General features: G+C 39.8%; 1 protein-coding gene across 1 annotated transcript; it reads left to right on the top strand.

The window, feature by feature from the left end:
- Positions 1–352: 352 nt before the first annotated feature.
- YIPF4 (Yip1 domain family member 4) lies at positions 353–27,019 on the top strand. Its single transcript, XM_003262717.4, has 6 exons — positions 353–698; positions 12,391–12,544; positions 14,070–14,241; positions 18,111–18,188; positions 21,575–21,688; positions 25,920–27,019. The coding sequence occupies exons 1-6, from the start codon at positions 620–622 to the stop codon at positions 26,055–26,057; spliced, it is 735 nt and encodes a 244-aa protein (XP_003262765.1). The 5' UTR covers positions 353–619; the 3' UTR covers positions 26,058–27,019.

The raw sequence follows: 27,019 nt of genomic DNA, 5'->3' as shown, positions 1-27,019 counted from the left end.
AGGAAACTGCCACCCAGACATTATATATAACTTAGTCAAGATCCTACACTATTAATTAATGGCTAATGGCAATGGAATCTTGAGATCCTGTATGGCGGCTGACCCATAAAACCTACCTAGTTCTAAAATTCTTTAACCCACTCACTTAACAAAAACGGAGGTAATGGGTAAACAAAACGCCAGGAAAGATGGCACTTAAAGGAACAAAAACACCCAAAGAGGAAACAGGCCTGAGATTTCCACGAATTACAAGTGAACTTCCTGTCCTGGGTAAACTTCCGTAATCAACGACAGGAAGACCCAATCAGAATCTTCCTCCGGGAGCCAATGGGAGAGCACATTACAAAGAGCCAATCCCAGCGCCGCTGTCACTGTTATGGTCCTGTCAGGGCGGCGGCGTCGTGGTGCTTGGGTGGTAGCCACCAAGAGGACTTAGGTGGGGCGGTCTCGCAGCAGCTCAGCGGCCCGCTGTGCCCGTCTCCGGCCTCGCTCCCAGCTTGCACGTCGAGACTCGTAGGCCGCACCGTCGGGCGAGCGTGCGGGTCGGCGCCGCGGCCGCCTCGGGGTCTGGGCCCAGCCGCAGCCTCTTCTACCGCGGCCGGCTGGGAGGCGCCGCGAGATGCAGCCTCCGGGCCCGCCCCCGGCCTATGCCCCCACTAACGGGGACTTCACCTTTGTCTCTTCAGCAGACGCGGAAGGTGAGGCTGAGCCCCTGGAAGGGCTATACCCGGAGGAAGCCAGGGCCCGACGCCGTAGGGTCTTTCTGGTGCCGAGGTGGTCGTGGCCGGGTGGGGACAGGCAGGAAGCTGACTGGTGACTGCAGCCCACCGCGCCTGCCGGGCCTTCCGAGATGCCCCGAAGGACTGAGGGAGGGGTGTAGGCAGCTGCTTTTTAAAGCATCAAGTTACTCGGTCAGCCCCTAGCTTTCCCCATACCGTCTGGTGGCTGGTTTTTCTGGGTGGTTTATTCTCTTCAAGTGGACCCACGAAACCCTAAGGTTTTATTTCTGGAATTACTCGCCCTTACTCAGAAAAAGGACAGATTGGCCAAGGGAGATCTCAAAGAATGAGAAAAAGGAAGGAGGGCTGTTTTCTTCTGTTATGTATCAACAGGTAACTTTTTTGGGGGGTCTGGGATCAGATTCGGCACTGCAAATACAAACTAAATGGTTTTTATTGAATTTGATGTCTTGCCCGAGTCCCCGTTTTCCTCCCATTTTGTAATGTTTCACCTCAGTATTCAGAGAAATTGACCCAGGTATATTGGAAATTTAGTGTAATCCAACAATGTGCTTCCAGTAGCCTCTACAGATTTCCATGTACTATTCTGAGGAAGCGATTGTGCTTGAGATACTTTCCTACAGCACAGGAGAATGCTTTCCTCCTTTTCTCAGTTCCCTATCCAACTGATAACCTGGATATTATTCTACTAGTCATTTTCACATTTTTTTTTTTTCTTGAGACGGAGTCTCTGTCGCCCAGGCTGGAGTGCAGTGGCGCGATCTCAGCTCACTGCAAGCTCCGCCTCCCGGGTTCACGCCATTCTCCTGCCTCAGCCTCCCAAGTAGCTGGGACTACAGGCGCCCGCCACCGCGCCCGGCTAATTTTTTGTATTTTTAGTAGAGACGAGGTTTCACCGTGTTAGCCATGATGGTGTCGATCTCCTGACCTTTTGATCTGCCCGCCTCGGCCTCCCAAAGTGCTGGGATTACAGGCGTAAGCCACCGCGCCCCGGCCATTTTCAAATTTTTATTACACTGCGTGCACCAGTTATTTTCCAGTGACCAGACTTACTGCCTGCTATGAAAACATAAATTATGTTTACAGAAATTTCAGTCTGAAAAAGAACCTAGGTTTTCCTAAGAAATTTTATGGTGTATCAGTATAGCTTGTTTTCCCTTTTGTTTTTCCTGTTGTGTTGTTTGGCGTTGTTTTTTAAAAATAGTACTGGTCATAATTTAAAATGTATAATACAATTTTTGTCTATCAAAGGGAACATAGCTGAGACATTTATTTTTTTTTCTCTTTTTTTTTTTTTTTTTTTTTTGAGATGTGGTCTCACTCTGTTGCCAGGCTGGAGTGCAGTGGTTTGATCATAGCTTACTATAACCTCAAACTCCTGGGCTCCAATGATCCTCCCGCTTCGGTCTCCTGAGTAGCTGGAGACTATCTGGTGGTTGGTTTTTCTGGGTGGCTTATTCTCTTCAGGTGGACCCACGAAACCCTAAGGTCTGCGCCACCATGCCCAGCTAATTTTTTTTTTTTTTTTTTTTGAGGCGGAGTCTCACTGTGTCACCCAGGCTGGAGTGCAGTGGTGCAGTCTCGGCTCACTGCAAGCTCCGCTTCCCAGGTTCATGCCATTCTCTTGCCTCAGTCTCCCGAGTAGCTGGAACTACAGGCGCCCGCCACCACACCCAGCTAATTTTTTTGTATTTTTTTAGTAGAGACAGGGTTTCACCGTGTTAGCCAGGATAGTCTCGATCTCCTGACCTCGTGATCCTCCCGCCTCGGCCTCCCAAAGTGCTGGGATTACAAGCGTGAGCCACCGCGTCCGGCCTAATTTTTAAACTTTTTGTAGATCTCATTAAGTTGCCTAGGCTTGTGTCAGATTCTTGGCCTCCCAAATTGCTGGGATTACAGATGTGAGCTACCAGCCGAGCTGTAAATTTCTTTTAAACTGAGATACAGCACCCCAAAATACTTCAATTTGTTTCATCTACATTTGGTAGCATGGTGCTTAGGGAGGAATATCAACTTTAATTTCCCAGGTTTAAAAAAATTGTTTAAGTATCAGAACATGATGTTCAAACTCGTGTTTCCCTGTATTTGTTTATTTTTTTCATTCTCCCTTCCTTCAGGAATTACTTTTCTTAAACATGCCTAAGAAATCTGACAGAATAATTTAAGTAGATAACCCATTGATTCCATATACTAAGAAACCTGAAATAAGTAAAAATCCATAAAGTTTATTCAAAGTTCTCCGTATTTCCTCTGGAGACATATAGGTCTGTATATCCAAGGAGCTGTATGTATATGCAGAATATCCTCACACAATATTATATTGTACAGTTTAAATTAGAGTATTTTAAGTATACTACTCATTTGATCTTTTTTTTTTTCCTTTTTTGAGACAGAGTTTCACTCCCCTCACTGAGGCTGGAGTGCAGTGGCTTGATCTCAGCTCACTGCAATCTCCACCTCCTGGGATCAAGTGATTCTCCTGCCTCAGCCTCCTGAGTAGCTGGGACTACAGGTGTACGCCACCATGCCTGGTTAATTTTTGTATTTTTTGTAGAGACAGGGTTTTGCCATGTTTCACAGGCTGGTCTTGAACTCCTGGGCTTAAGTGATCAACCTACCTTGGTCTCCCAAAGTACTGGGATTACAGGCGTGAGCCACCACACCCAGCCTCATTTGTTCTTTATAAGACTCCCAATGAGCTTTATTATTCCTGTATTCTGTAAAGAAACTGTGGTGAGCTGGGTGTGGTGGCTCACACCTGTAATCCCAGCACTGTAGGCTGAGGTGGGCAGATGGCTTAAGCTCGAGAGTTTGATACCAGCCTGGGCAACATGGCAAAACCCCATCTCTACAAAACATACAAAAAATTATCCGGGTGTGGTGGCACGTACCTGCAATCCCAATCCCAGCTACCTAGGAGGCTGAGGCAGGAGAATCACTTGAACCCGGAAGGCAGAGGTTGCAGTGAGCCAAGATCGTGCCATCGCACTCCAGCCTGGGTGACAGGGTAAGACCCTGTCTCAAAAAAAAAAAAAGTAGCCAACCATAGTAGTGCACACCTGTGGTCCCAGCTACCATGGGGTCAGCTACTCTGAGTCTCACTTGAGACCGGGAGGTCTAGGCTGCAGTGAGCTGGGATTGACCAGTGTGCTCCAGCCTAGGCAACAAAGCAAGACCCTGACCGAAAAAAAAAAGAAAAAGAAAAAAAGAAACTGAGGCTTAGAGAGGTTTAGCAACTTCTACATGATAGATCTGGAATTAAGAGCTAGTCTACAGCCAGGTGCGATAGCATGTGCCTGTAATCCGAGCTACTCAGGAGGCTGAAGCAAGATGATCGCTTGAGCCCAGGAGTTTGAGGCCACCCAGGGGAATGTAGTGAGACCCCATCTCAAAAAAAACAAAACCAAGAGCTAGTCTGCTATCTCCTCAAGTTTCTTTATACTGTCTCTTTCTTACATTTTTCTAAATTGTGTATCTGAAGTATGGAAGAGTCCTGGATTTGCATCCTGGCTTTATCAATTATTCTCCATGTGATCTTGGGCAAGCTACTTACCTTTTTTTTTTTTTTTTTTTTTTTGAGGTGGAGTCTCGCCCTGTCGCCCAGGCTGGAGTGCAATGGTGTGATCTTGGCTCACTGCAACCTCTGCCTCCCGGGTTCAAGCGATTCTCCTGCTTCAGCCTCCCAAGTAGCTGGGATTACAGGCTCGCGCCACCACACCAGCTAATGTTTTGTATTGTTAGTAGAGATGGGGTTTCACCACATTGGCCAAGCTGTTCTTGAACTCCTGACCTCGTGATCCGCCCACCTCGGCTTCCCAAAGTGCTGGGATTACAGGTGTGAGCCACCGTGCCCAGCCAACTTACCCTTTCTTAACCTCATTTTCCTCATATACAAATTGGGAATAAGAATACCCAAGTGCAGGCCCAGCGCGGTGGCTCACGCCTGTAATCCCAGCACTTTGGGAGGCTGAGGTGGGCAGATCACAAGGTCAGGAGATCAAGACCATCCTGGGTAACATGGTGAAACCCCGTCTCTACTAAAAATACAAAAAAATTAGTCAGACGTGGTGGCGTGCGCCTGTAGTCCCAGCTACTCCGGAGGCTGAGGCAGGAGAATGGCGTGAACCCGGGAGGTGGAGCTTGCAGTGAGCCGAGGTCGCGCCACTGCACTCCCGCCTGGCCGCCTGGGCGACAGAGTGAGACTCCATCTCAAAAAAAAAAAAAAAAAAAAAAGAATACCCAAGTGCTCAAATATTTTGTAAATGTAAAGCATTTACTACTATATCTGGCAGAGTTAAGTGTTCAACTTATGTGAGTAATGATGTTGCTGCTTGGGTTTCAGTGTTAACTGACCCCACACTTTTTTTTTTATTGTTTTCCAATATGAACATTTTACTGTACAACTCCAAGTCTTTTCCCTGGTTTCTACACGTCATATAAATTCTTGCTTCTCCCCTTTTTATACTGTTTTTCTAACTATGAGTATTGTCAACTTATAGATGTTTTCAGTGTATACCCTTCTTTCTAGATTCTGTCCAAATCCCTCATTCTTAATGATATCTATCCTTACAATTTGTCCACACATACCCTTTATTCTAAAATGTGCTTTGGTGTTTTGTCTCCCTGTGTATGCAGATTCTGATCTTCATGCTTAGAATGTCTTTCTCCTCCTCGCCTCAAGTTAAAACCTAAGACTGAACTCAAATGCTCTTTCCTTGGTACAACTTGCTTTAACTGTCCCTCAGAAACGGAAACTTCCTAATATTTTCTATACCCCAGTACCTATCATGGAACCCATGGTATAAATATCACAAAAGAATTATTTGTTGAATAAATTATTTTTGCTTTCATTTATCTCATGTCTTTTTTTTTTTTTTTTTTTTTTTTGAGACAAGAGTCTCGCTGTGTTGCCCAGGCTGGAGTGCATGGCGCAATCTTGGCTCATTGCAACCTCTGCCTCCCAGGTTCAAGCAATTCTCCTGCCTTAGCTTCCCAAGTAGCTGGGATTACAGGTGCCTGCCACTATGCTCGGCTAATTTTTGTATTTTTTTTAGTAGAAACGGGGTTTTACCACGTTGGTCAGGCTGGTCTCAAACTCCTGACCTCAATTGATCTGCCCGCCTCTGCCTCCCAAAGTGCTGGGTTTGATTACAGGTGTGAGTCACCACGCCAGGCCTAATATCACTTCTTCATTTAAGCTTTTTGATATTGTTTGCCCTTCCATCAATTAATTCATTCAATAAGTATGCACATTTATTGATTGCCTACTATGGGTCAGGCACTATTATAAGTACTGGGGATATATGTACCAAGACAAATGCCACCAAAAATACCAAATAGTCTCTCCTTTCATAGATTTTATAGACATTAATCAAGTAATTACACAAATATATAATTATATACAGTGATAAATATCATGAAGGGAAGGTGGAGGGAACTATGAAAGGAACCTGCATAGTCTAGTCTTCAGGATCAAGGAAAATTTGCTTAAGCAAGTGTAATGGTTTGGATTTGTGTCCCTGCTCAAATCTCATGTTGAATTGTAATCTTCAGTGTTGGAGGAGAGGCCTGGTGGGAGGTGACTGGATCATGGGGGTGGACTTCCCCCTTGCTGTACTTGTCATAGTGAGTTCTCCCAAGGTCTGGTTTTTTAAAAGGGTATAGCACTTCCACTGTCTGTCTCTCCCTCCTCTGGCCATGTAAAACTGCCTGCTTCCCCTTTGCAATCTGCTGTGATTGTAAGTTTCCTAAGGCATACCCAGCCATGCTTCCTGTAGAGCTTGTGGAACTGTGAGTCAAACCTCTTTTCTTTATAAATTACTCAGTCTTAGGTAGTTCTTTAGAGCAATACAAGAATGGACTAATACAGCAAGTATACCTGAGAACTGAAGAATGGATGACGTTTAATTATCTGAAGTTAGAGGAAACAGCCTGGCACAAGGTCCCTGAGACAAACACAATCCAGGTTCATTCAAAGAAATGAGAGGCTTAGTGTGGCTAGGGTATAGAGTCCAGATTGGGAGGAGAGCAGGTAAGTGGGCCTGGATAAGAAGATAGGGCATGTAGAGATTATTGGACTTGAGCCAGAAAAGCAACTGGGGGAGGGAGATGCAGAATTCTAAACAGAAGAGTGAAATATTTGCATCTTAGAAAGAGTCTCCTGGGTACAGTGAAGAGTATGGATTGGAAGGAGACAAAAATGACTTGGGGGGAGGGCAGTTCGTACACCATTATAATCATGTAGGCAGGAGTTGATGGTTTGCATGAGCTTGCTACTGGTGGTAGAAATGGTAAGTGGACAGACGTGGTTTAAAAATATTTAGAGGTAAAACTGACAATTTAGTGGTGGTTTGGATGGAGAGGGAGCATGCAAATAAAGCAAACCGTCAAGGATAAGCTTCTAGCTTACAATGCTGGATAGATTAGTAGTATCATTTAATGAAAAAAATGGACGAAGACCTGAGATACCTCCGTTTTGGAATATTGAATTTTAGATGCCTTTGAGATAGATGCAAGGAAATGTTGATTATAGGTTATATAAATCTAGTGAAGAGAACTGGACTCAATATATTGCATTTCAACCTTGGCCTTCTTCAATCTTTTATCCCTATATAAAAATGATAATACCTGCAGCTCACAATACAGTGATCAGTAAATTGTAGATAATTACTGTCAGTGTTCTTTTGAGTAAGTGATACTTTTGTGTCACTCTGTTATTGTGACCATTTAGCCTGTTCTTTGTTTGAAATTCCCCTTTCCCAGAAAGGATGTCACCTCTAATACAAGTTAGTAATGTAGACAGAGGAATCTTTAGTTTTTCCTTTTTTTTTTTTTTTTTTTTTTTTTTTGGAGATGGAGTCTTGCTCTGTCACCCAGGCTAGAGTGCAGTGGCGCGATCTTGGCTCATTGCAACCTCCGTCTCCCAGGCTCAAGCAGTTCTGCCTCAGCCTCCCGAGTAGCTGGGATTACAGGCGCCCGCCACCGCACCTGGCTAATTTTTGTATTTCTGGTAGAGATGGGGTTTCACCGTCTTGGACAGGTTGGTCTTGAACTCTTTGATTCCTACTTATGAAAAATAATATCCATATAGGTCTAGTCTTATCACAAATATTTTCTATACAATATGCTGGTGAAGTATGATATATAGTATGTAATGGGTGCAAGAATAACTTTTATTTCCTTTTTGAAAACTGAAAATGACATTTTAGCCAACCTTAGGGGAGTTAAACAAGGTTTACTTTTTTCATTAATTAATCTACTTATTTTCATGAGTTTTAAAACTCGTAAGGCATTACACAAATCTACAAATGTGATTAAATTGCATAGAACTATAAACACATATACACACACACAAATGATTGCATGTCAAACTGGTGAAATCTGAGTAAGGTATATGGATTGTACCAGTGTCAGTGTCCTGAATTTGATAGTTATGTGAGTTTGTACTGTTGGGAGAAACTGGGTAGAGGGTACATATGACCTCTCTTTTCTATTTTTGTAACTTTCTGTGAATCTATAATTTTTCAAAATAAAAATTTAAAGACATAAGACAAAAGAAATTTCATCTTTTTGTTAATCAGATAAATTACAGAATTTATTTACAATATGAAAATTTACCTATAATATTTGATAGAAAAACTACTAAAACCATAAACCAGAACAACATGATTAAAAATGTAACCTAAGACAAAAATTTATACAAGACTTTGAAAAAAACATTTTTTTTTTGAGATGGAGTCGCGCTCTGTTGGCAGGCTGGAGTGCAGTGGCGCGATCTCGGCTCAGTGCAACCTCCCGGGTTCAAGTGATTCTCCTGCCTCAGCCTCCCGAGTAGCTGGGACTACAGGCGCACGCCACCACACCCAGCTAATTTTTGCATTTTTAGTAGAGACAGGGTTTCACCACGTTGGCCAGGATGGTCTCGATCTCTTGACCTTGTGATCCGCCTGCCTCGACTGGGATTACAGGCCTGAGCCACCACGCCCTGCCAAAAAAAAACATTTTCTTACAGAGTAACGTGATCAAGCTTCAGTATAGGTCTAGCAGTTACGAAAATATGCACATGCATTAGTTTCTTGATTTCTTTCATAGGCCTGTGTATACATTAAAATGGTATCCTTAGGCCAGGCACAGTGGCTCGTGTCTTTAATCCCAGCACTTCGGGAGGCCAAGGCAGGTGGATTACATGAGGCCAGGAGTTCAGGACCAGACTGGCCAACATATTGAAACCCCATTTCTACTAAAAATACAAAACTTAGCTGGGCATAGTGGTGCACGCCTGTAATCCCAGCTACTCAAGAGGCTGAGGTAGTTGAATTGCTTGAACCTGGGAGGTGGAGATTGCAGTGAGTTATGATCATGCCACTGCACTCCAGCCTGGACAAGAGAGAGAGTCTGACTCTAAAATAAATAAAATGGTATCCTTATAACTCAAATGAAATAATGAAATTTATTAATATCTTTTAGTGCAAAAACATATGCTTGTTTTTGTTTTTGCTGCGCAAATACACAACTCTGGGTCATACTGAAGCACACAGACTTCATTTTCAAGTCTGAGATGAGATGAAACGAGATGATTTTTGTCCTTGCTCTTGTTGCTTATTAAATAAGGAAAAGCTTCTTTACATATATAAGAATGTGTCAAGTGCCACAAAATGGTCATTGTTTATTGCAGGATCCTCTTCTTTCACAGAAATCGGGAACTTGTCTAGGGGCAGATCAGTAGTAAATTTCATCTTTAGTGTACTATCACACTGCACTGAGAATTTTTCAGATTCTCAGGCTGAGCAGAAAATACAGAGAAAGGATCCCATACCCAGTCATACATTTGAGTTGAAAGGAAAGAAAAATTCCTGTTAAATTTTGTTGTGTGGGTTTTCCAAAGGTGGCTTTCAATAAGACTTGAAATTTACTGATATTCTTCACTCTGAGCCAAAACAGCTGTAGAAACATTTTTAAAATTTCCTTTTACAATAGATTTTTTAAAAGATTGTTTCTTTTTAAATCCACTTTTATATTTATTATCCTTTACATTGTTTTTACTTAGAAAATGACAAGAATATTTTATATATAGTATAGTAAGGCGGAATTAACCTAAAATTCATGTTTTACTATCAGGACGTCTATCCAAGAGCTGACAACCAAGCTAGCTCGTTCTTACTCTGGTTTAAATTAAATCAGCCATGCTCCTGGAGTGATTTTTAATTGTTTTTCTTGCTCTCTGACATCATTCTCCACTTGTTAACTTGATAACATGTTAAACTACCACCAATTTTTTGGACTTTCCTGTTCTTTCTCACTCACAATTATGCCTTGGGGGTCCTAGGGGAGGTGTCAAACTGCTATTGTTGGCATTCCTACATATGTCCTTGATATTTTCTCTACTTTACATGGATCAGAAAGTACTACAGAATTTGTAAGCTGAAGATGCCTTTTTGAGGTTCTTGCATCCACGCTATGACAAACTGCTAAACGTGTACAGTTGTTGAGCGCAACATTCCTTAGCACTATAATTTATATATCCTTTTTTGGTTTAGATTAAGGACTTTAAGTGCAGTCCTTTCTAGAAACCAGGAAACAGTTGTTAAGGTCCTTTCCAGCCTCATAATTGCAAAACCTCTAATGTCACTGCTGTACTAATGGTTTCTGGATCTAAATCTTCTTCTTGTTAAATCAAGAAAAAACACTCTTGGCCTGGCGCGATGGCTCACACCTGTAATCCCAGCACTTGGGGAAGGCCAGGGTGGGCGGATTATCTGAGGTCAGGAGTTCGAGACCAGCCTGGCCAACGTGGCAAAACCCCGTCTCTACTAAAAATACAAAAATTAGCCAGGCATGCTGGCGCACGCCAGTAATCTCAGCTGCCCAGGAGGCTGAGGCAGGAGAATTACTTGAACCCAGGAGGTGGAGGTTGCAGTGAGCCGAGATTGCACCACTGCACTCCAGCCTGGGAGAGAGAGCAATAAATAAATAAATAAATAAATAAAATTAGCCGGGCATGGTGGTGTGCACCTATAATCCCAACTCAGGAGGCTGGGGCAGGAGAATGGCTCGAACCCAGGAGACGGAGGTTGCAGTGAGCTGAGATGACGCCACTGCACTCCAGCCTGGCAACAGAGTGAGGCTCTGATGCAAAAAAAAAAAGAAGAAATAACACTCTTTTTATCTATTAGAAATAGACTTTTAAATTCCACCTCTCTCATTTCAACTTAGACAAAGAAGTAGCAAGCACTTATAAGAGAATATTTTCACTATGCCATTATATGATAACATGTACAGGGATTATTTTCAACTTTAAGTGGTGAATTCAAATCTACTTATATTTTATCTCTGAGTGAGCTCCTTTATAAAAACTTTTTAGAATTATATAATGTTTAACCTGGAAAGAACTTTGAATAGGAAACTAGGGCCCAGAAAACATGAATAATTTGCTGTATCAGTTAGTAGCTAAGCTGGGACTTAGCTTCAGAATGTAAACGTTTGTCAGACTTAATTGCGGGAGTTGTCATAAGCCGACCAGGATGTGACTCATAGAATATTGTGCAAATTAAGCTCTTTGTACTGTATATGAAAAACGGTTTTTTGTTTTTTAAGGAAGCTAACTTTGGTATTGGTTGGACATGATCTCCAGAGAAGTATCTGTCTGTGTTAGAGTGTTCTGGTTTGCTGTTTGCAAAAGTATTTTTCTGAAATAATACTATAATCATGTGACTTGCACTGATAGTATTGATGGTTGTTTATTAATGTATATTGTCTGGTCCTACAAATGCGCTTTTTCTTTTTAATCCCTATGTGACCTCAGGCAAATCCTTAACTATTTCCATTTTTTTAACTAGAAAACATGGCATTGGTACTACCATGATTATCTGTAACCCCTGAGATACTGTGCAGACTGTACATGGAATTTATTTTTTAATGTGGATAACTAAATCTCTTCACCTCTTGTTAGAGCCGACCTAAAAAATAAAAACAAAAAGAAAACATAGCCTTTATTTATTTTTGCCAAAACTAAAGATGAATGATGTAATTATATGAAGAAAAGGGAAATTTTGGCTGAAATAACAGGGGACTCTTACTCATCAGACTTATCAAGAACTAAGCATTAATATATGAAACACTTAGCATAGATGTGTGATGATTTAAATGAAAGAATATATGAATAAATACATGAAAAGGTAGAGAAAAATTATCTACAAATTTCCTTTAGCAAATAAATTGTCTAATAGTTTGTATATATACATATGTAATGCCTCTGAAAAGAATTTATTCAGTTACTTTGTTCTGAGGCACATGATATGTGTAAGAATGAAGGAATCCAAAATGATGTCATGTAATACATTTTGCATATATTTTCCATGGAAATTTTAAGGAATTACGGTTGTTAAGTCTAGATTCTGGTACCAATCTGGCTAATTAGCTGTGAAACCTTTTGTATGTTTTTTTCCACTTCTTTCATCTTTCATTTTATTCTTATAAAATAAATGATGGTTTTTAGATATCTATCAACTATAAAATTTGAAGATTATATGCAATAGCAGATGTTCTTAGAGATCTTCATAAGATAATTATTTTAGTTGAATATCTGCTCACTTTGGTTAAGATTCACATGTTGTACCTTAGTTTATATAATTTTGTCCTCTTTTCTCCTAAGATCTCAGTGGTTCAATAGCATCCCCAGATGTCAAATTAAATCTTGGTGGAGATTTTATCAAAGAATCTACAGCTACTACATTTCTGAGACAAAGAGGGTATGGCTGGCTTCTGGAAGTTGAAGATGATGATCCTGAAGATAACAAGCCACTCTTGTATGTAAAAATAATAATATATATTTTTTGGCTTTTAGAGCTAGTCTGTGGGATGATTATATTCTTTCTTGTTATTTAGAGAGAAAGCATTAACCTTTTTTGGTCAAAAGCTATAGCGATTGTCAATTTTACTAGTAATTTTAAAAACCAAAATAATAGAGAATATTTTTTAACCAATTAAAAGATAAAAATTAAAAGAATGGTAATCCTGTATCTCACACACATGTATGTCTGCTCCAGCTTACCTGGGCTGTCAGCTATCTGAAGTAATCATGCAATTTAAAAAAGCAAGGCTCTTAGGTACTTGCTGTTGAAATTAAGGTTCAGACAAATTAAGATTTCCAAAAAGATTACCACTCCAAAATCTCTTCAATATAGAAATTCTAGAGCTACCACTGGGAGGAGAGCTACATATAAAGAGGCTTTCACTTTCTTTATAGTACCTGAAATTTTGTGGTTATCTGGAGAAAAAAGTAAAGAAATGAATAATTTTGAAAAGAAGAACTTATAGCTTTGTAAAATTGAGGCATTTCCAGATTCTTCTTTGTATTAATTATCAGTAGAGTAAGTGCTGAAACATCCTATGTTTCTTCATGTTAATACACCATATATCGGCCAGGCATAGTGGCCCACGCCAGTAATCCCAGTGGGGAGGCTGAGGTGGGCGGATCACTCCTAATCTCTTAGGAGTTCAAGACAAGCCTGGCCAACGTGGCGAAACCCCATCTCTACTAAAAATACAAAAAAAAAAATTAGCCGGGCGTGGTGGCACGGGCCTGTAGTCCCAGCTGCTCGGGAGGCTGAGGCATGAGAATCACTTGAACCCAGGAGACGGAGGTTGCAGTGAGCCGAAATTGCACCACTGCACTCCAGCCTGGGTGAAAAAGCAAGACTCTTGTCTCAAAAACAGAGAAACAAACCATATACCATCAAATCTAAGACACTATTGATTATAAGATGAAGTTATTTTACATATTAATTAAACAGAAAAGTGCATAAGACAGCATAAAGCTGGGACATCAAAGGGCTATCTCCTTATTAGTGTAAGGATGAATGAGAAATAACCCACAACACAAAGAGAGCAAGGAAGTTTGCTTCAGTTTGGCAGTGGATAAGATGTTGAAAGAAACAATTTCCCCAGAGAATGTAAAACCCACACTGGTTCTCATATGGGTTTGCAATCAATTAGGCCCAAAAAGTCGCAAGCAGAAAATTTAAAGTTTTCTTAAATTGATAGTGCTTCCAGGAGACTGGCAAAAGGAAAGGTAAATATTAGAAACACTTGGCGTCACTCCAGGCTGACGATTATAAGACACCAGTGATTGAGATATATCCCACATTTAGAGATGTTGGAATGTTAAAAATGTACACCTTGGAATTAGTGAAATGTGGCACTTCAAATGCAAATGTTTTGTTGACCTATGGAGATCATACTGTCTTATTTAAAGTTTTCTTAATTTTTTTTGCAATTGTTTTAGTATTCAGAAATGTGTGCCTTTTGAGAATTTTTATTTTAAAATTATAGGGAAGAATTGGACATCGATCTAAAGGATATTTACTACAAAATCCGATGTGTTTTGATGCCAATGCCATCACTTGGTTTTAATAGACAAGTGGTGAGAGACAATCCTGACTTTTGGGGTCCTCTGGCTGTTGTTCTTTTCTTTTCCATGATATCATTATATGGACAGTTTAGGGTAAGTATATCTTATTCTATACAAATTCTAAATATTTTGAGAGTTTCAAAAATTAAATATAATAAGATATTAACTGTAATATACCATATTATGTTTGAGAAATGCTTTGCCCATTATTTCTCACTTCTTCATCCCTAAAACCGTTCCATAATTAAATAAGTGAGGATTACCTTAGATTAATGCTTTCAAACTTTTCCACATCATGCTTCACATAGAAAGTATTAGTATTTGTGGCCGGGTGTGGTGGCTCACGCCTGTAATCCCAGCACTTTGGGAGGCCAAGGTGGGTGGATCACAAGGTCAGGAGATTGAGACCATCCTGGCCAACATGGTGAAACCCTGTGTCTACTAAAACTACAAAAAAAGTATCTGGGTGTGGTGGTGCACGCCTGTAATCCCAGCTACTCGGGAAGCTGAGGCAGGAGAATCGCTTGAACCCAGGAGGCGGAGGTTGCAGTGAGCCAAGATTGTGCCACTGCACTCCAGCCTGGCAACAGAGTGAGACTCCATTTCAAAAAAAAGAAAAGAAAAGAAAAGAAAATATTAGTATTTGTATGGCACACTGGGGTAAATGGATAGAACCACTTCCAGTTGACCAGAAGTCACCAGAAGGGCTGCTCATGTACCTTCTGATTTTCCCAAGAGATGAACAGTTTGAAATGTAATACTCATATTCATATTTCTTACCTTTTATTCACTCATAATTCTGTTCTTAAAATGACCATTACTTTAAATGAATGGTGAGAAGGATTCCATCAGTATTTGTTTTTATACTACTACTGGTATTTTAATCCCTTTGTCCTACTTTCAGATACTTTATCACCAAAACACAACATATATACATCACTCTCTCATGCCAAGTTTAAGGCTTTGAGGGGGTAAAAAGTTACTGTTTACCACAGGGATTTGGAAATGAATGAGTTTCCAGTGGCTGCTCTAATAAACTGCTACAAGCTTAGTGGTTTTAAATAATACAGATTTGTTATTTTACAGTTCTGGATGTCACAGGTCCAAAATGAGTCTCAAAGTACTAAGATCAAAATGTCTACAGAGCTGGTTCCTATGGAAGCTCCAGGGCAGAATCTGCTGCTTGTTTCTTTCACTTCCAGAGGCTGCCAGCATTCCTTGGCGTCTGGCTGCATCACTATGATCTCTGTTTCCATGATCACATTACCTTCCCATCTATTGTACTTAAATCTCCTTCAGTTTCCGTCTTTTTTTTTTTTTTTTTTTTTTAAGACAGAGTTTCACTCTTGTTGCCCAGGCTGGAGTGCAATGGCACGATCTCAGCTCACTGCACTCTCCGCCTCCCGGGTTCAAGTGATTCTTCTGCGTCAGCCTCCCAAATAGTTGGGATAACAGACATGCACTACCACCCCCAGCTAATTTTGTATTTTTAGTAGAGAGGGGGTTTCACTATGTTGGTCAGGCTGGTGTCCAACTCCTGACCTCAGGTGATCCGCCTACCTTGGCCTCCCAAAGTGCTGGGATTACAGGTGTGACCCACTGTGCCCAGCCTCAGTTTTCATCTTTTAAGGACAATTGTTACTACATTTAGGGCCCAGCGAGGTAATCCAGAATAATCTCTCCGTCACAAGATACTTGGTGCATTACTATACTAGTCCTATTAATATTTACACTAGATTAGTAGTTTATATCAGATATTATGTTAAAGTGTTGCAAAGACCATTGAAGAAGGTGAATGGAGACTCTGGTCTCCTACCTACCACTGGTTCTTCATCTAGAACATCTCTAGTTGTATCTGTTTTGTATAATCTTTCATTTGAACAAAGGGTTCTAAGGTTAAAAACAGAAGATTACGGCTGGGCGCAGGGGCTCATGCCTACAGACTGAGGCGGGTGGATCATGAGGTCAGGAGTTGAAGACCAGCCTGGCCAACATGGTGAAACCCCATCTCTCCTAAAAATACAAAAATTAGCTGGGCGTGGTAGCGGGCGCCTGTAATCCCAGCTACTCGGGAGGCTGAGGCAGAGAATTGCTTGAATCCGGGAGGTGGAGGTTGCGTTGAGCCAAGATCACGCCACTGCACTCCAGCCTGGGTGCCAGAGCGAGACTCAGTCTCAAAAAAAAAAAAAAAAGGGAAAAAAAAAAAAAAAAAAACAGAAGATTACTATACCATCATAGAATGTCACTCATTTTGGATTTGCTTGATGTTTTCTCATGATTTGATTTGGCAAGAATATCATACATTTTTGGCAAGAATATCACAGAAGTGACATTGTGCCGCTCTCTGTATACTAACAGGGAGTATGTGATACTGATATGTCTTATAACTGGTGATGTTAACCTTGATCACTTGGTTAGGTGATAGGGTAGTATCTGTTCAATTTCTCCAGTATAAAGTTACTATTTTTCTCTTCGTAATTAATAAATAGCTTATGGAGGTACTTTGCAACTATGCAAATATCCTGTTTCTCATCTAACTTTAGCCTACTAATTTTAGCATCCATTGGTGGATCTTGCATGCAGTAATTATTACTATAATGTTTACAGAATGATGATTTTTCTGTTTCCCTCATTCATTTTATTTGAGTTATAATCCAGTACTGTCATAATTTATTTTATTGCTCAGATTTTTCAAGCTTTAACCATTGAGAGCTCCTTCAGCTTGCGTTCTGTCTCGTTTCAACATATCCCATTCTTTTTTGAGTACTTCCTTTCCTTCTTACTTCACACAGTGTTCTGGGCTAATCTTGTATTTTGCCTGCCCCAGCCTTGGAATCAACCATTTTTTTTTTTTTTTTTTTTTTTTTTCTTGAGTTGGAGTTTCACTCTTGTCGCTCAGGCTGGAGTGCAATGGTGCAATCTTGGCTCACTGCAACCTCTGCCTCCCAGGTTCAAGTGATTCTCCAGCCTCAGCCTCCTGAATAGCTGGGATTACAGGCATGCACCACCATGCCCGGCTAATTTTGTATTTTCTTTTTAGTAGAGACAGGGTTTCTCCATGTTGGTCAGGCTGGTCTTGAACTCCCGACCTCAGGTTATCTGCCTGCCTCAGCCTCCCAAAGTGCTGGAATGACAGGCATGAGCCACTGTGCCAGGCCAACCATTTCTTTAAGAAGTCCTACTTCCTTTCATTAGGAAATGATACTTAGAAACCAGTTTCTGGGGCTGGTCATGGTGGCTCACTCCTGTAATCCCAGCACTTTGGGAGGCTGAGGTAGGAGGATCACTTGAGCTCAGGAGTTCAAGACCAGCCTGGGCAACATAGTGAGACCTGGTCTCTATTAAATAAATAAGTAAATGAACAAATAACATACCAAGACCTCATCTCTATTAAATAAATACATAAATAAAATAATAAATAATAAAAGAAACCAGTATCTGGGCAAAACTGTGCTTATGTTGCTACTGGGGTATTATTTCTAGACCATTCCAGCAGACAGCTTCAAAATATATGTATGTATCATTACACTAAGTTTGAGGGGTTAAAATTGTCTGAAATGGCTTCCATATTCCATTACTTGAATAAATATGTAATATAAATTTTAAAGACTTCCAGAGAAGATTGGTAACTTGCTTTAGAAATAAATTTTTCTTGTGGGATGCTGTGAGACAGGGGGTTGATAGTAAACACTTTTTTTTGCAATAATTTTTTATCATAGATTTTGAAATACTGAGGTTTCTTTAGGCAGTTGATAATTGCTGAGATTTTAATTTGGATGTAAAATTGTATTACACATTGTATTCTTATTAAGTTTTGGAATAATACCTGATAGCCCACATAACCTCTCTATGACCTGAAATTGGGCATGCTAAACTGTCATTTATGGCAGAGAATTGAGTTCCTGGAAAATTATCAGCTTATTTGGTATAAAAATATTAATTGCATGATTTTTCCCCCTAAGGTGGTCTCGTGGATTATAACCATTTGGATATTTGGTTCACTAACAATTTTCTTACTGGCCAGAGTTCTTGGTGGAGAAGTAAGTAGTTTATTTTGAAAATAACCTTTCTTATTTATGGTGAGCTTAGTTTTTGATACTGCAGGTATCATCATTAGCTATACAAGAAACTGTTTCTTGTCCCAGAATTGCTTTATGCTAGTTCCTTTAAGATGATCAACATATTAGTATTGTGCTTACTCAATAAATGGTACAAGAAATGAGGAAAAAGAAAAATATCCCGTCCCATTTATGAAGTAATTGCAGCCTTTTTTTTTTTTTTTTTTTTTTTTTTTTTTGAGACGGAGTCTTGCTCTGTCCCCCAGGCTGGAGTGCAGTGGCGCAATCTCGGCTCACTGCAAGCTCCGCCTCCCGGGGTTCACGCCATTCTCCTGCCTCAGCCTCCCGAGTAGCTGGGACTACAGGCGCCCGCCAACACGTCCGGCTAATTTTTTGTATTTTTAGTAGAGACGGGGTTTCACCCTGTTAGCCAGGATGGTCTCGATCTCCTGACCTCGTGATCCGCCCGCCTCGGCCTCCCAAAGTGCTGGGATTACAGGCTTGAGCCACCGCGCCCGGCCAATTGCAGCCTTTTAGGGAAGCATGTAATTTATTTATTTTTTATTTATTTATTTGAAATGGAATCTTGCTTTGTCATCCTGCTGCAGTGCAGTGGGGCAATCTTGGCTCATTGCAACCTCTGCCTCCCAGGTTCCCGATTCTCCTGCCTCAGCCTTCTGAGTAGCTGGGATTATAGACATGTGCCACCGTGCCCGGCTAATTTTTGAATTTTTAGTAGAGACAGGGTTTCACCATGTTGGCCAGGCTAGTCTCGAACTCCCAACCTCAAGCGATCCGCCCGCCTTGACCTCCCAAAGTGCTGGGATTACAGGAGTGAGCTACTGTGCCCAGTCAAAATTTATTTATTTATTTATTTATTTTGAGATGGAGTCTTGCTCTATCACCCAGGCTGGAGTACAGTGGCACAATCTCGGCTCACTGCAACCTCCACCTCCTGGGTTCAAGCAATTCTCCTGCCTTAGCATCCCAAGTAGCTGGGATTACAAGCACCTGCCACCCTGCCCAACTAATTTTTGTATTTTTAGTAGAGATAGGGTTTCACCATGTTGGTCAAGCTGGTCTCGAACTCTCGATCTCAAGTGATCTGCCTCAGCCTCGCAAAGTGCTAGGATTACAGGTGTGAACCACTGTGCCCCGCCAGAATTTATTCTTACAGAAATTCTCAAACTTTTTGATCTCAGGTTGCCAAAGAGATTTGTAACAATAAACGAACTACATTTTAACATAAACAATACATTTAAAGAAAAATAACCATATTTTCCAAAACAAAAGAGTTAGAAGAGTAGCATTATTTTACATTTTTGTAAGTAGCTTTAATGTCTGGCTGAATGGAAATTGGATTCTAATACATGCTTTTTCCATTCAATCTGTTAAGATATATTGTTCTAGCTAAAGTATCTGAAGAAAATAAGGCTTTATACAGGTATGTAATTGAAAAGGGAGAGTATTTTAATAACCTTTTCAGATGATGGTGAATATTCTCTGATATCACACCAGAACTCAAGGGGGCTGGGCGCCGTGGCTCATACCTGTAGTCCCAGCACTTTGGGAGGCTGACGCAGGAGGACCACTTGCGCCCAGGAGTTCCAAGACCAGCCTGGGCAACGTAGGGAGACCCTATCTCTTTAAAAATTATCCAGGCATAGTGGTGTGTGCCTGTGGTCCCAGCCACTAGGGACTGAGGCAGGAGACTTGCCTGAGCCTGAGGGATTATGGCTGTGGTGAGCTGAGCTGTGTTCATGCCACTACACTCTAGCCTGGCCGATGGTGAAATCTTGTCTTAAAAATAAATAAATTAAATAAATAAGGAGTTTTGAGCTGGGTGTGCTGGCGCATGCGTGTAGTCCCAGCTACTTGGGAGGCTGAGGCAGGAGGATCACTTGAGCCCAGGAGTAGTGTTTTTTTGTTTGTTTTAGCCTGGCCAGTGTGGTGAAACCCCGTCTCTACTAAAAATACAAAAATTGCTGGGCGCGGTAGCTCACGCCTGTCATCCCAGCACTTTGGGAGCCCGGGGCGCGTGGATCACCTGAGGTTGGGAGTTTGAGACCAGCCTGTCCAACATGGAGAAACCCCATCTCTACTAAAAATACAAAATTAGCCGGATGTGGTGGCACATGTCTGCAATTGCAGCTACTCGGGAGGCTGAGGCAGGAGAATCGCTTGAACCTGGGAGGTGGAGGATGCGGTGAGCCATTATCGCAACATTGCACTTTAGCCTGGGCAACAAGAGTGAAACTCCGTCTCAGAAAAAAAAAAAAAATTAGCCGGGCGTGGTGGCACGCGCCTATAGTCCCAGTTACTCAGGAGGCCGAGGCAGAAGAATCTCTTGAACCCAGGAGGTGGAGGTTGCGGTAAGCCAAGATCGTGCCACTGCACTCCAGTCTGGGAGACAGAGGGAGACTCCGTCTTAAAAAAAAAAAAAAAAGAGTTTCTTTTTTCCCTTCTATTTTCAGTTTCAGAAGTGAATGATATTAGAATATATGTTCAATCGAGTATCTTAATAAAACTCTTGAATAAATTTAGAATAACATCTGTGAAACCTTTTTACTCTGCATATGGAAATTTAAAATAATTATAATAGACACTTTAAGTATATTTGTTTATATATTATTTCTTATGTCCTAGACAAAACCTAGTATAATATTTATATGAAAATATATATCATTACGTTTTTTGGTAATTCAAGAATGTTGATGTAGGAGTTTAGGGGCCTAGATTTTAATTTTTGAACACTGACACCTTACTAGCTTTGCTTTCCTGAGCAAAGCACTGTTTCTAAGAATCAATTTCTTCACAATAGGGACAATAATGCCTATATTTCATAGGGTTGTTATTTCATTTGCTCTCCACAGCATGTGAAGCCCTATCACAGAACTTGGCATAAAGTAGTCACTAAAAAATATTTTTCTCTTCAGTCTCTCCTGGCTGCCTTCCCTTTCCTTCTGGTCTGCATTGGTAACATCTAGATTCTCTAGACCTTGGATTTTTCATCTGAATGGGATGGTTGTAGTCCCTTTAAATAATTGTACAATTTAGGGGAAGTAGTGACAAAGCGTAAGGTAGAGATATACTGAAGGTAGTATGAAACTCAAGAGAGGTAAATGCTGGAAATGTAGATTTGGATATTATCAGCAAATTTATTTTAATTGAAACCATGTTGGTTGGTGAGACTGCTCAGGAACATGGGAGACTATATGATATTTTGAAATAATGAGTATAATAGTTTATGATTTCTTCTTAATGCTCACATTTATTTGAATACAGCAAGGAATATATGGTGTTCAATTTTGATTAAAATGAGTATCTTGATTTCAATGATATGTATTTGAAATTTTCAAAATTCACAGGTTGCATATGGCCAAGTCCTTGGAGTTATAGGATATTCATTACTTCCTCTCATTGTAATAGCCCCTATACTTTTGGTGGTTGGATCATTTGAAGTGGTGTCTACACTTATAAAAGTAAGTTAAGGATTATGTATTACATAGTTTACTGTTTTCCAATGTCAGAAGTATACTAGGTCTCTAGCTAGGAATATTGTGATATAAAACTCTTTATCAAACAGTTGGTAGTATTTTGGAAGTGACCTTCCTTACTGATTTTTACCAGTTATATTTCTTTTATTTTCTTCCTTTTTAATCACCAGATATTACTGTTTGTCTGGGGGAAAAAACAAAGAGCAAATCAGGTTTCAGGATATTATAGTCAGATTTTTTTTTTCTTTTTTGGAGTCTCGCTCTGTCACCAAGGCTGGAGTGCTTCCCAGGTTCATGTGATTCTCCTGCCTCAGCCTCCCTAGTAGCTGGGACTACATGTGTGTGCCACCATGCCTGGCTAATTTTTTTTTTTTAGTAGAGTTGGGGTTTCACCATGTTGGCCAGACTGGTCTTGAACTCCTGACCTCAGGTGATCTGCCTGCCTCGGCCTCCCAAAGTGCTGGGATTACGGGCATGAGCCACCACACCTGGCCTGGTCAGCTTTTTTTTTTTTTTTTTTGAGACGGAGTCTTGCTCTCTCGCCCAGGCTGGAGTGCAGTGGCGTGATCTCAGCTCACTGTAACCTCTGCCTCCTGAGTTCAAGCCATTCTTCTGCCTCAGCCTCTCGTGTAGCTGGGACTACAGGTGTGCACCACCACACCTAGCTAATTTTTGTGTTTTCAGTAGAGACAGGGTTTCACCATATTGGCCAGGCTGGCCTCTAAACTCCTGACCTTGTGATCCACCCGCCTCAGCCTCCCAAAGTGCTGGGATTACAAGCATGAGCCACTGCTCCCGGCTGGTCAGCATTTTTTAACTGTTGGATTTAAAATTTATTTTCTATATTTGGCCAGGCACGGTGGCTCACGCCTGTAATCCCAGCACTTTGGGAGGCCGAAGCAGACGGATCATGAGGTCAGGAGATCGAGACCATCCTGGCTAACATGGTGAAACCCTGTCTCTACTAAAAAAAAAATACAAAAAATTAGCCGGGCGTGGTGGCGGGCGCCTGTAGTCCCAGCTACTCGGGAGGCTGAGGCAGGAGAATGGCGTGAACCCAGGAGGCGGCGCTTGCAGTGAGCCGAGATAGCGCCACTGCACTCCAGCCTGGGCAAAAGAGCGAGATTCTGTCTCAAAAAAAATAAAAATAAAAATAAATAAAATTTATTTTCTATATTTATAATACGAGTTCATCTGACAGATTTTGAGGGGGATATTTAAAATTCCACTGGACATTTATTTAGTAACTGCTACTCTTGTTTGAATAGTAACTTTCCTATCAAATATGATAGATGTGGTTCTAATAAATTGGATTTTCTGTAATGCAGAGATCAGGACTTCTTTGTGTTATTTATGTTACATCAGCATATGTACATACATTTAAATATTTACTGATAAAAGTATTAATAAATAGTAATGTAACCTCAACATTGGAATTTATTAATGTTGAACAACTTTGGGAAATAAATGACTGCTTTGCCACATATATGTATATTACACAGTGAATATAATTTTGTTCTTTATGGAGAACAGAACTTTTAAAGACTGTGACTTTCAGAACTGCTGTTATGTAGCTTCCACATGAAAGTATTTGTTTTTAAGTAGCTGAGCCACTTGAAATTATTACTAATTTCAGTATAAAAGAAATAATGATTCCTTTTAGAATTTGGAAACTATAAGCTGATACTGATAATAAGCATTGGGTATTGAAAGTATGTGGTTTTTGGAACTAATCAGTTCTAAATTCAAACCCTGGTTCTGCCACTTACTTGCTGTCTGGTCTTCCCAGGTATCTTAACTTTTCTTACCCTCAGTTTGTTCTTAACAATGGTAAACTTAACTATATTTTAGGGTTCATTACAAAGAGTTTATATATAATGCTGATCAGGCATGGTGGCTACCGCCTATAATCCCAGCACTTTGGGAGGCTGAGGCGGGTGGATTACTTGAGCTCAGGAGTTTGAGATCAGTCAGCCTGGGCAACATGGTGAAACTCCATCTCTACAAAATTTAGCCAGGTGTGGTGGCGGGTACCTGTGGTCCCAGTTCCTTGGGAGGCTGAGGTGGGAGGATTGCTTGGGCCCATGAGGCCGTGGCTATAGTGAGCCATGATTGCACCACTGCACTCCAGCCTAGGTGACAGAGTGAGACCCTGTCTCTGCCTAGTACAGTGCTTGGCACAGAGTAGGCACTCAAGCTGTTGTTACTACAAATATTATAAAATAGGCCAGGTATGGTGGCTTACTGTTGTAAATCCCAGCAGTTTGGCAGGCCGAGGCAGGTGGATCAGTTGAGCCCAGTTCGAGACTCAACCATTTCTCCAAAAATACAAAAATTAGCTGGGCATGGTGGCATGTACCTGTTAGTCCTAGCTACTCAGGAGGCTGAGATGGGAGGACTGCCTGAGCCCAAGTGGTCAAGGCTGCAGTGAGCGGTGATCATACCATTGTACTCCAGTGTAGGCGACAGTGAGACCTTCTCTCAATAAAAACCCAAATTATAATATTTTGAGATCATCTTTGTGTTTAAATACTTTAGAGACTAAAGATACCTTGTTTTCCTCTTCAGTATAACCCTAAAATCTTTTTTTGAAATTGGCATTATTAGAACTTAAAGTCTTAACGTTGCAGCAGACATTTAATTATTCCTATTCCAGCCTTAGTGAAGATACCACTCACTCACGATCATTTCCTGATGTGTGTTTTCTCACTTGGGTTAAGCTTGTTTCTGAGACTACTCCCAAAATAGTTAAAACTATTGTTCTGTGGTCATTTTTAATCATATAGTTATCTTAAAGTTGGACCTTAATATTCTTTATACAACATATAAATGTATTATAAAATGGAAAACTTTTTTATATCATTAAAAATTTAGAGTAAAATTGTTTTTAAACTTCAGATTATTCTTTGCCACAATTTTTTTCCTGATCACTTAATCTTCTGTGAGTAGTGAGCTATTTCACGTTTCTTATTTCAGTCTGAGGTTTGCTGAGAAATATGATACGAAACTAATCAGTAAACTCTAGCATTAGAGTATATAGTTTAAGTGCACTGATTTTATTTAACATTAAATCTCGTAACACCACTCTTTAACCATTTATAATGAAAAAATCTAATCATGAAATACAAATGCAATTTGATCAAATTTTATTTTATATATTTCCTTGTACTTTTGTGTATGTTTGAATTATTTCGTAGGGTTACTTTTTTTTTTTTGAAGTTCAACAAACCAAGTGGAAAGCTGGACCAGACCAAATACATTTTTAATAAGTTTGCCAATATTTATTTTTTACCTGTATACCAGTGATTCTCAACTGAGGTCGATTTTGTCCCCCAGGGGACATTTGTCAACATCTGGAGGCATTTTTGAGGAGCGTTACTAGTATATAATGTGTAGAGGGCAGGGATGCTGCTAACCATCCTACATTGCACAGGATAGCTCCCCACAGCCAAGAAGTATGCAGCCTAAAATGTCAATATTGCAAGGTTTAGAAACTCTGCCTTGTGCCAGGTCTGTTCCTATTAGAGTTTCCCTGATTTCCCTTGAAGTTTTTCCTTAATTTTATGCTATAAAATGTGTTAGGTGACTACATCAATAAGTATTGCGTAAGTTTCCAGTAGAAATAATTTAAAAGTATGTATGTGTGTGATCCAAAAACGATAGTATACTTTATTTAAACTCTTGACAAAATATGATCTTTTTATCTCCTTTTTATTCAACCCTGTATTTCTACCTATTCCTGGGAAAAAACTTAGTAAATATTAAGACTTAATAAATATCGTATAAAATGTTTACTTAATCGATTTTCTTATTTAGAAGGAAAAAAAGGAAATTTTCCTACTTTGCAGGAATTAGTTTTCTCTCAGTAATTTGGTATAATAATAGTTTTTTCAAAAGTTGCCTAATCATAATCACCAGGGAACTTATTTAAAATACTGATAACTAGATCCTTCCCTTAGAAATTATAACTCAAAGAAAAAGAAACAAATAATAAGTTATAATTCAACGGAACTAGAGAGTCCCCCAAGCCTCTTTTTAATAGGCACCCCAAGTGATTCTTAATAAGTTTTTAACATTTGTAGCAAGTTTTACTATTTACCAAAATTGGTTGTTGATTTTTTAAAAATATTGTAAACACCATTTTTACTCTGTGAGATCCAAAAAGTTAATTGACTTGCTAATATGCTGCCTTTTGTCTTTTTTCCTTTTTTTAAAGCTGTTTGGTGTGTTTTGGGCTGCCTACAGTGCTGCTTCATTGTTAGTGGGTGAAGAATTCAAGACCAAAAAGCCTCTTCTGATTTATCCAATCTTTTTATTATACATTTATTTTTTGTCATTATATACTGGTGTGTGATCCAAGTTATACGTGAATAGAAAAAAGATGGTGTTACATTTGTGTGTAGGCTGGGAATTCTTGCTGAAGGAATTGGAGAAAAACCTGTTGCTGGCAAAATTTTACATGTTCCAGATGGAAAGGGAAGTTTAAGCGCTTTTTAAAACAATTTTTTTTTTGTATTCAATTAAGCAATTGCAGTTATCTGGATTTTTGGGTCAGAATTTTAAATTCTGTTTGATTCTCCATATTCCAGTGAATAAAATACAAAAGCATTGTGTTTTTAAGATTGTGTTGATATTCACCTAAAGACTTGTGCCAAAAGCACCTGGATTGGTAATTATATTTCACTTGAAGGGTAAATTTGACAATATCCTGATAATCAAAAGTGCAATTTTTTTCTTCAAAATGTTTTCTCCAGCATCACAGATCCTGCAGATATATATTTATATTTATACATATATATTTATGAAATAATTCTTACTCACAAAATATATTTCTGATAAACATTAAGATATTAAATCTGATGCACAAACTTTTTTTAATTTGGCCATTAATCTTTTTTATTTAAAAATTTAAATTTTTTTTTAAAATTGTATATAATTTTTAAAATCTCACACATGCTTCAATACTTCCTTGTTAAGAATTCTTAATAACTACTAAAACTGATTTTAATAGTTGCTGATATATATTTGGTTTGTTTGGGTATACTTTTCAAAACCTTTTTGAATGTCTGAACATCTGATTTAAAGTTTCTGTTTATCTTTCTGACCAAAGGAGCAAGAGGTATAATGGATATGGCATTCATTAAAATCATTACTATGTACAAAAACAGTAATATTTACAGCATCAGTAAATATTTTTAAGTGGTACTTCTAAATCATTAAAGTTGTGGAAAGAGACCTTTAAAATCTTGTGGTCTTGAACAATGTTATATGAAGTAGAAAAAAATAAAATACTTCCCAGTTGTGTGTTTTGTTTTA

This window comes from Nomascus leucogenys, chromosome 19 (genome assembly GCF_006542625.1).
Source record: "Nomascus leucogenys isolate Asia chromosome 19, Asia_NLE_v1, whole genome shotgun sequence".
Lineage (NCBI taxonomy): Eukaryota > Metazoa > Chordata > Mammalia > Primates > Hylobatidae > Nomascus > Nomascus leucogenys.
This window is presented reverse-complemented; position numbering and strand designations above follow the sequence as displayed.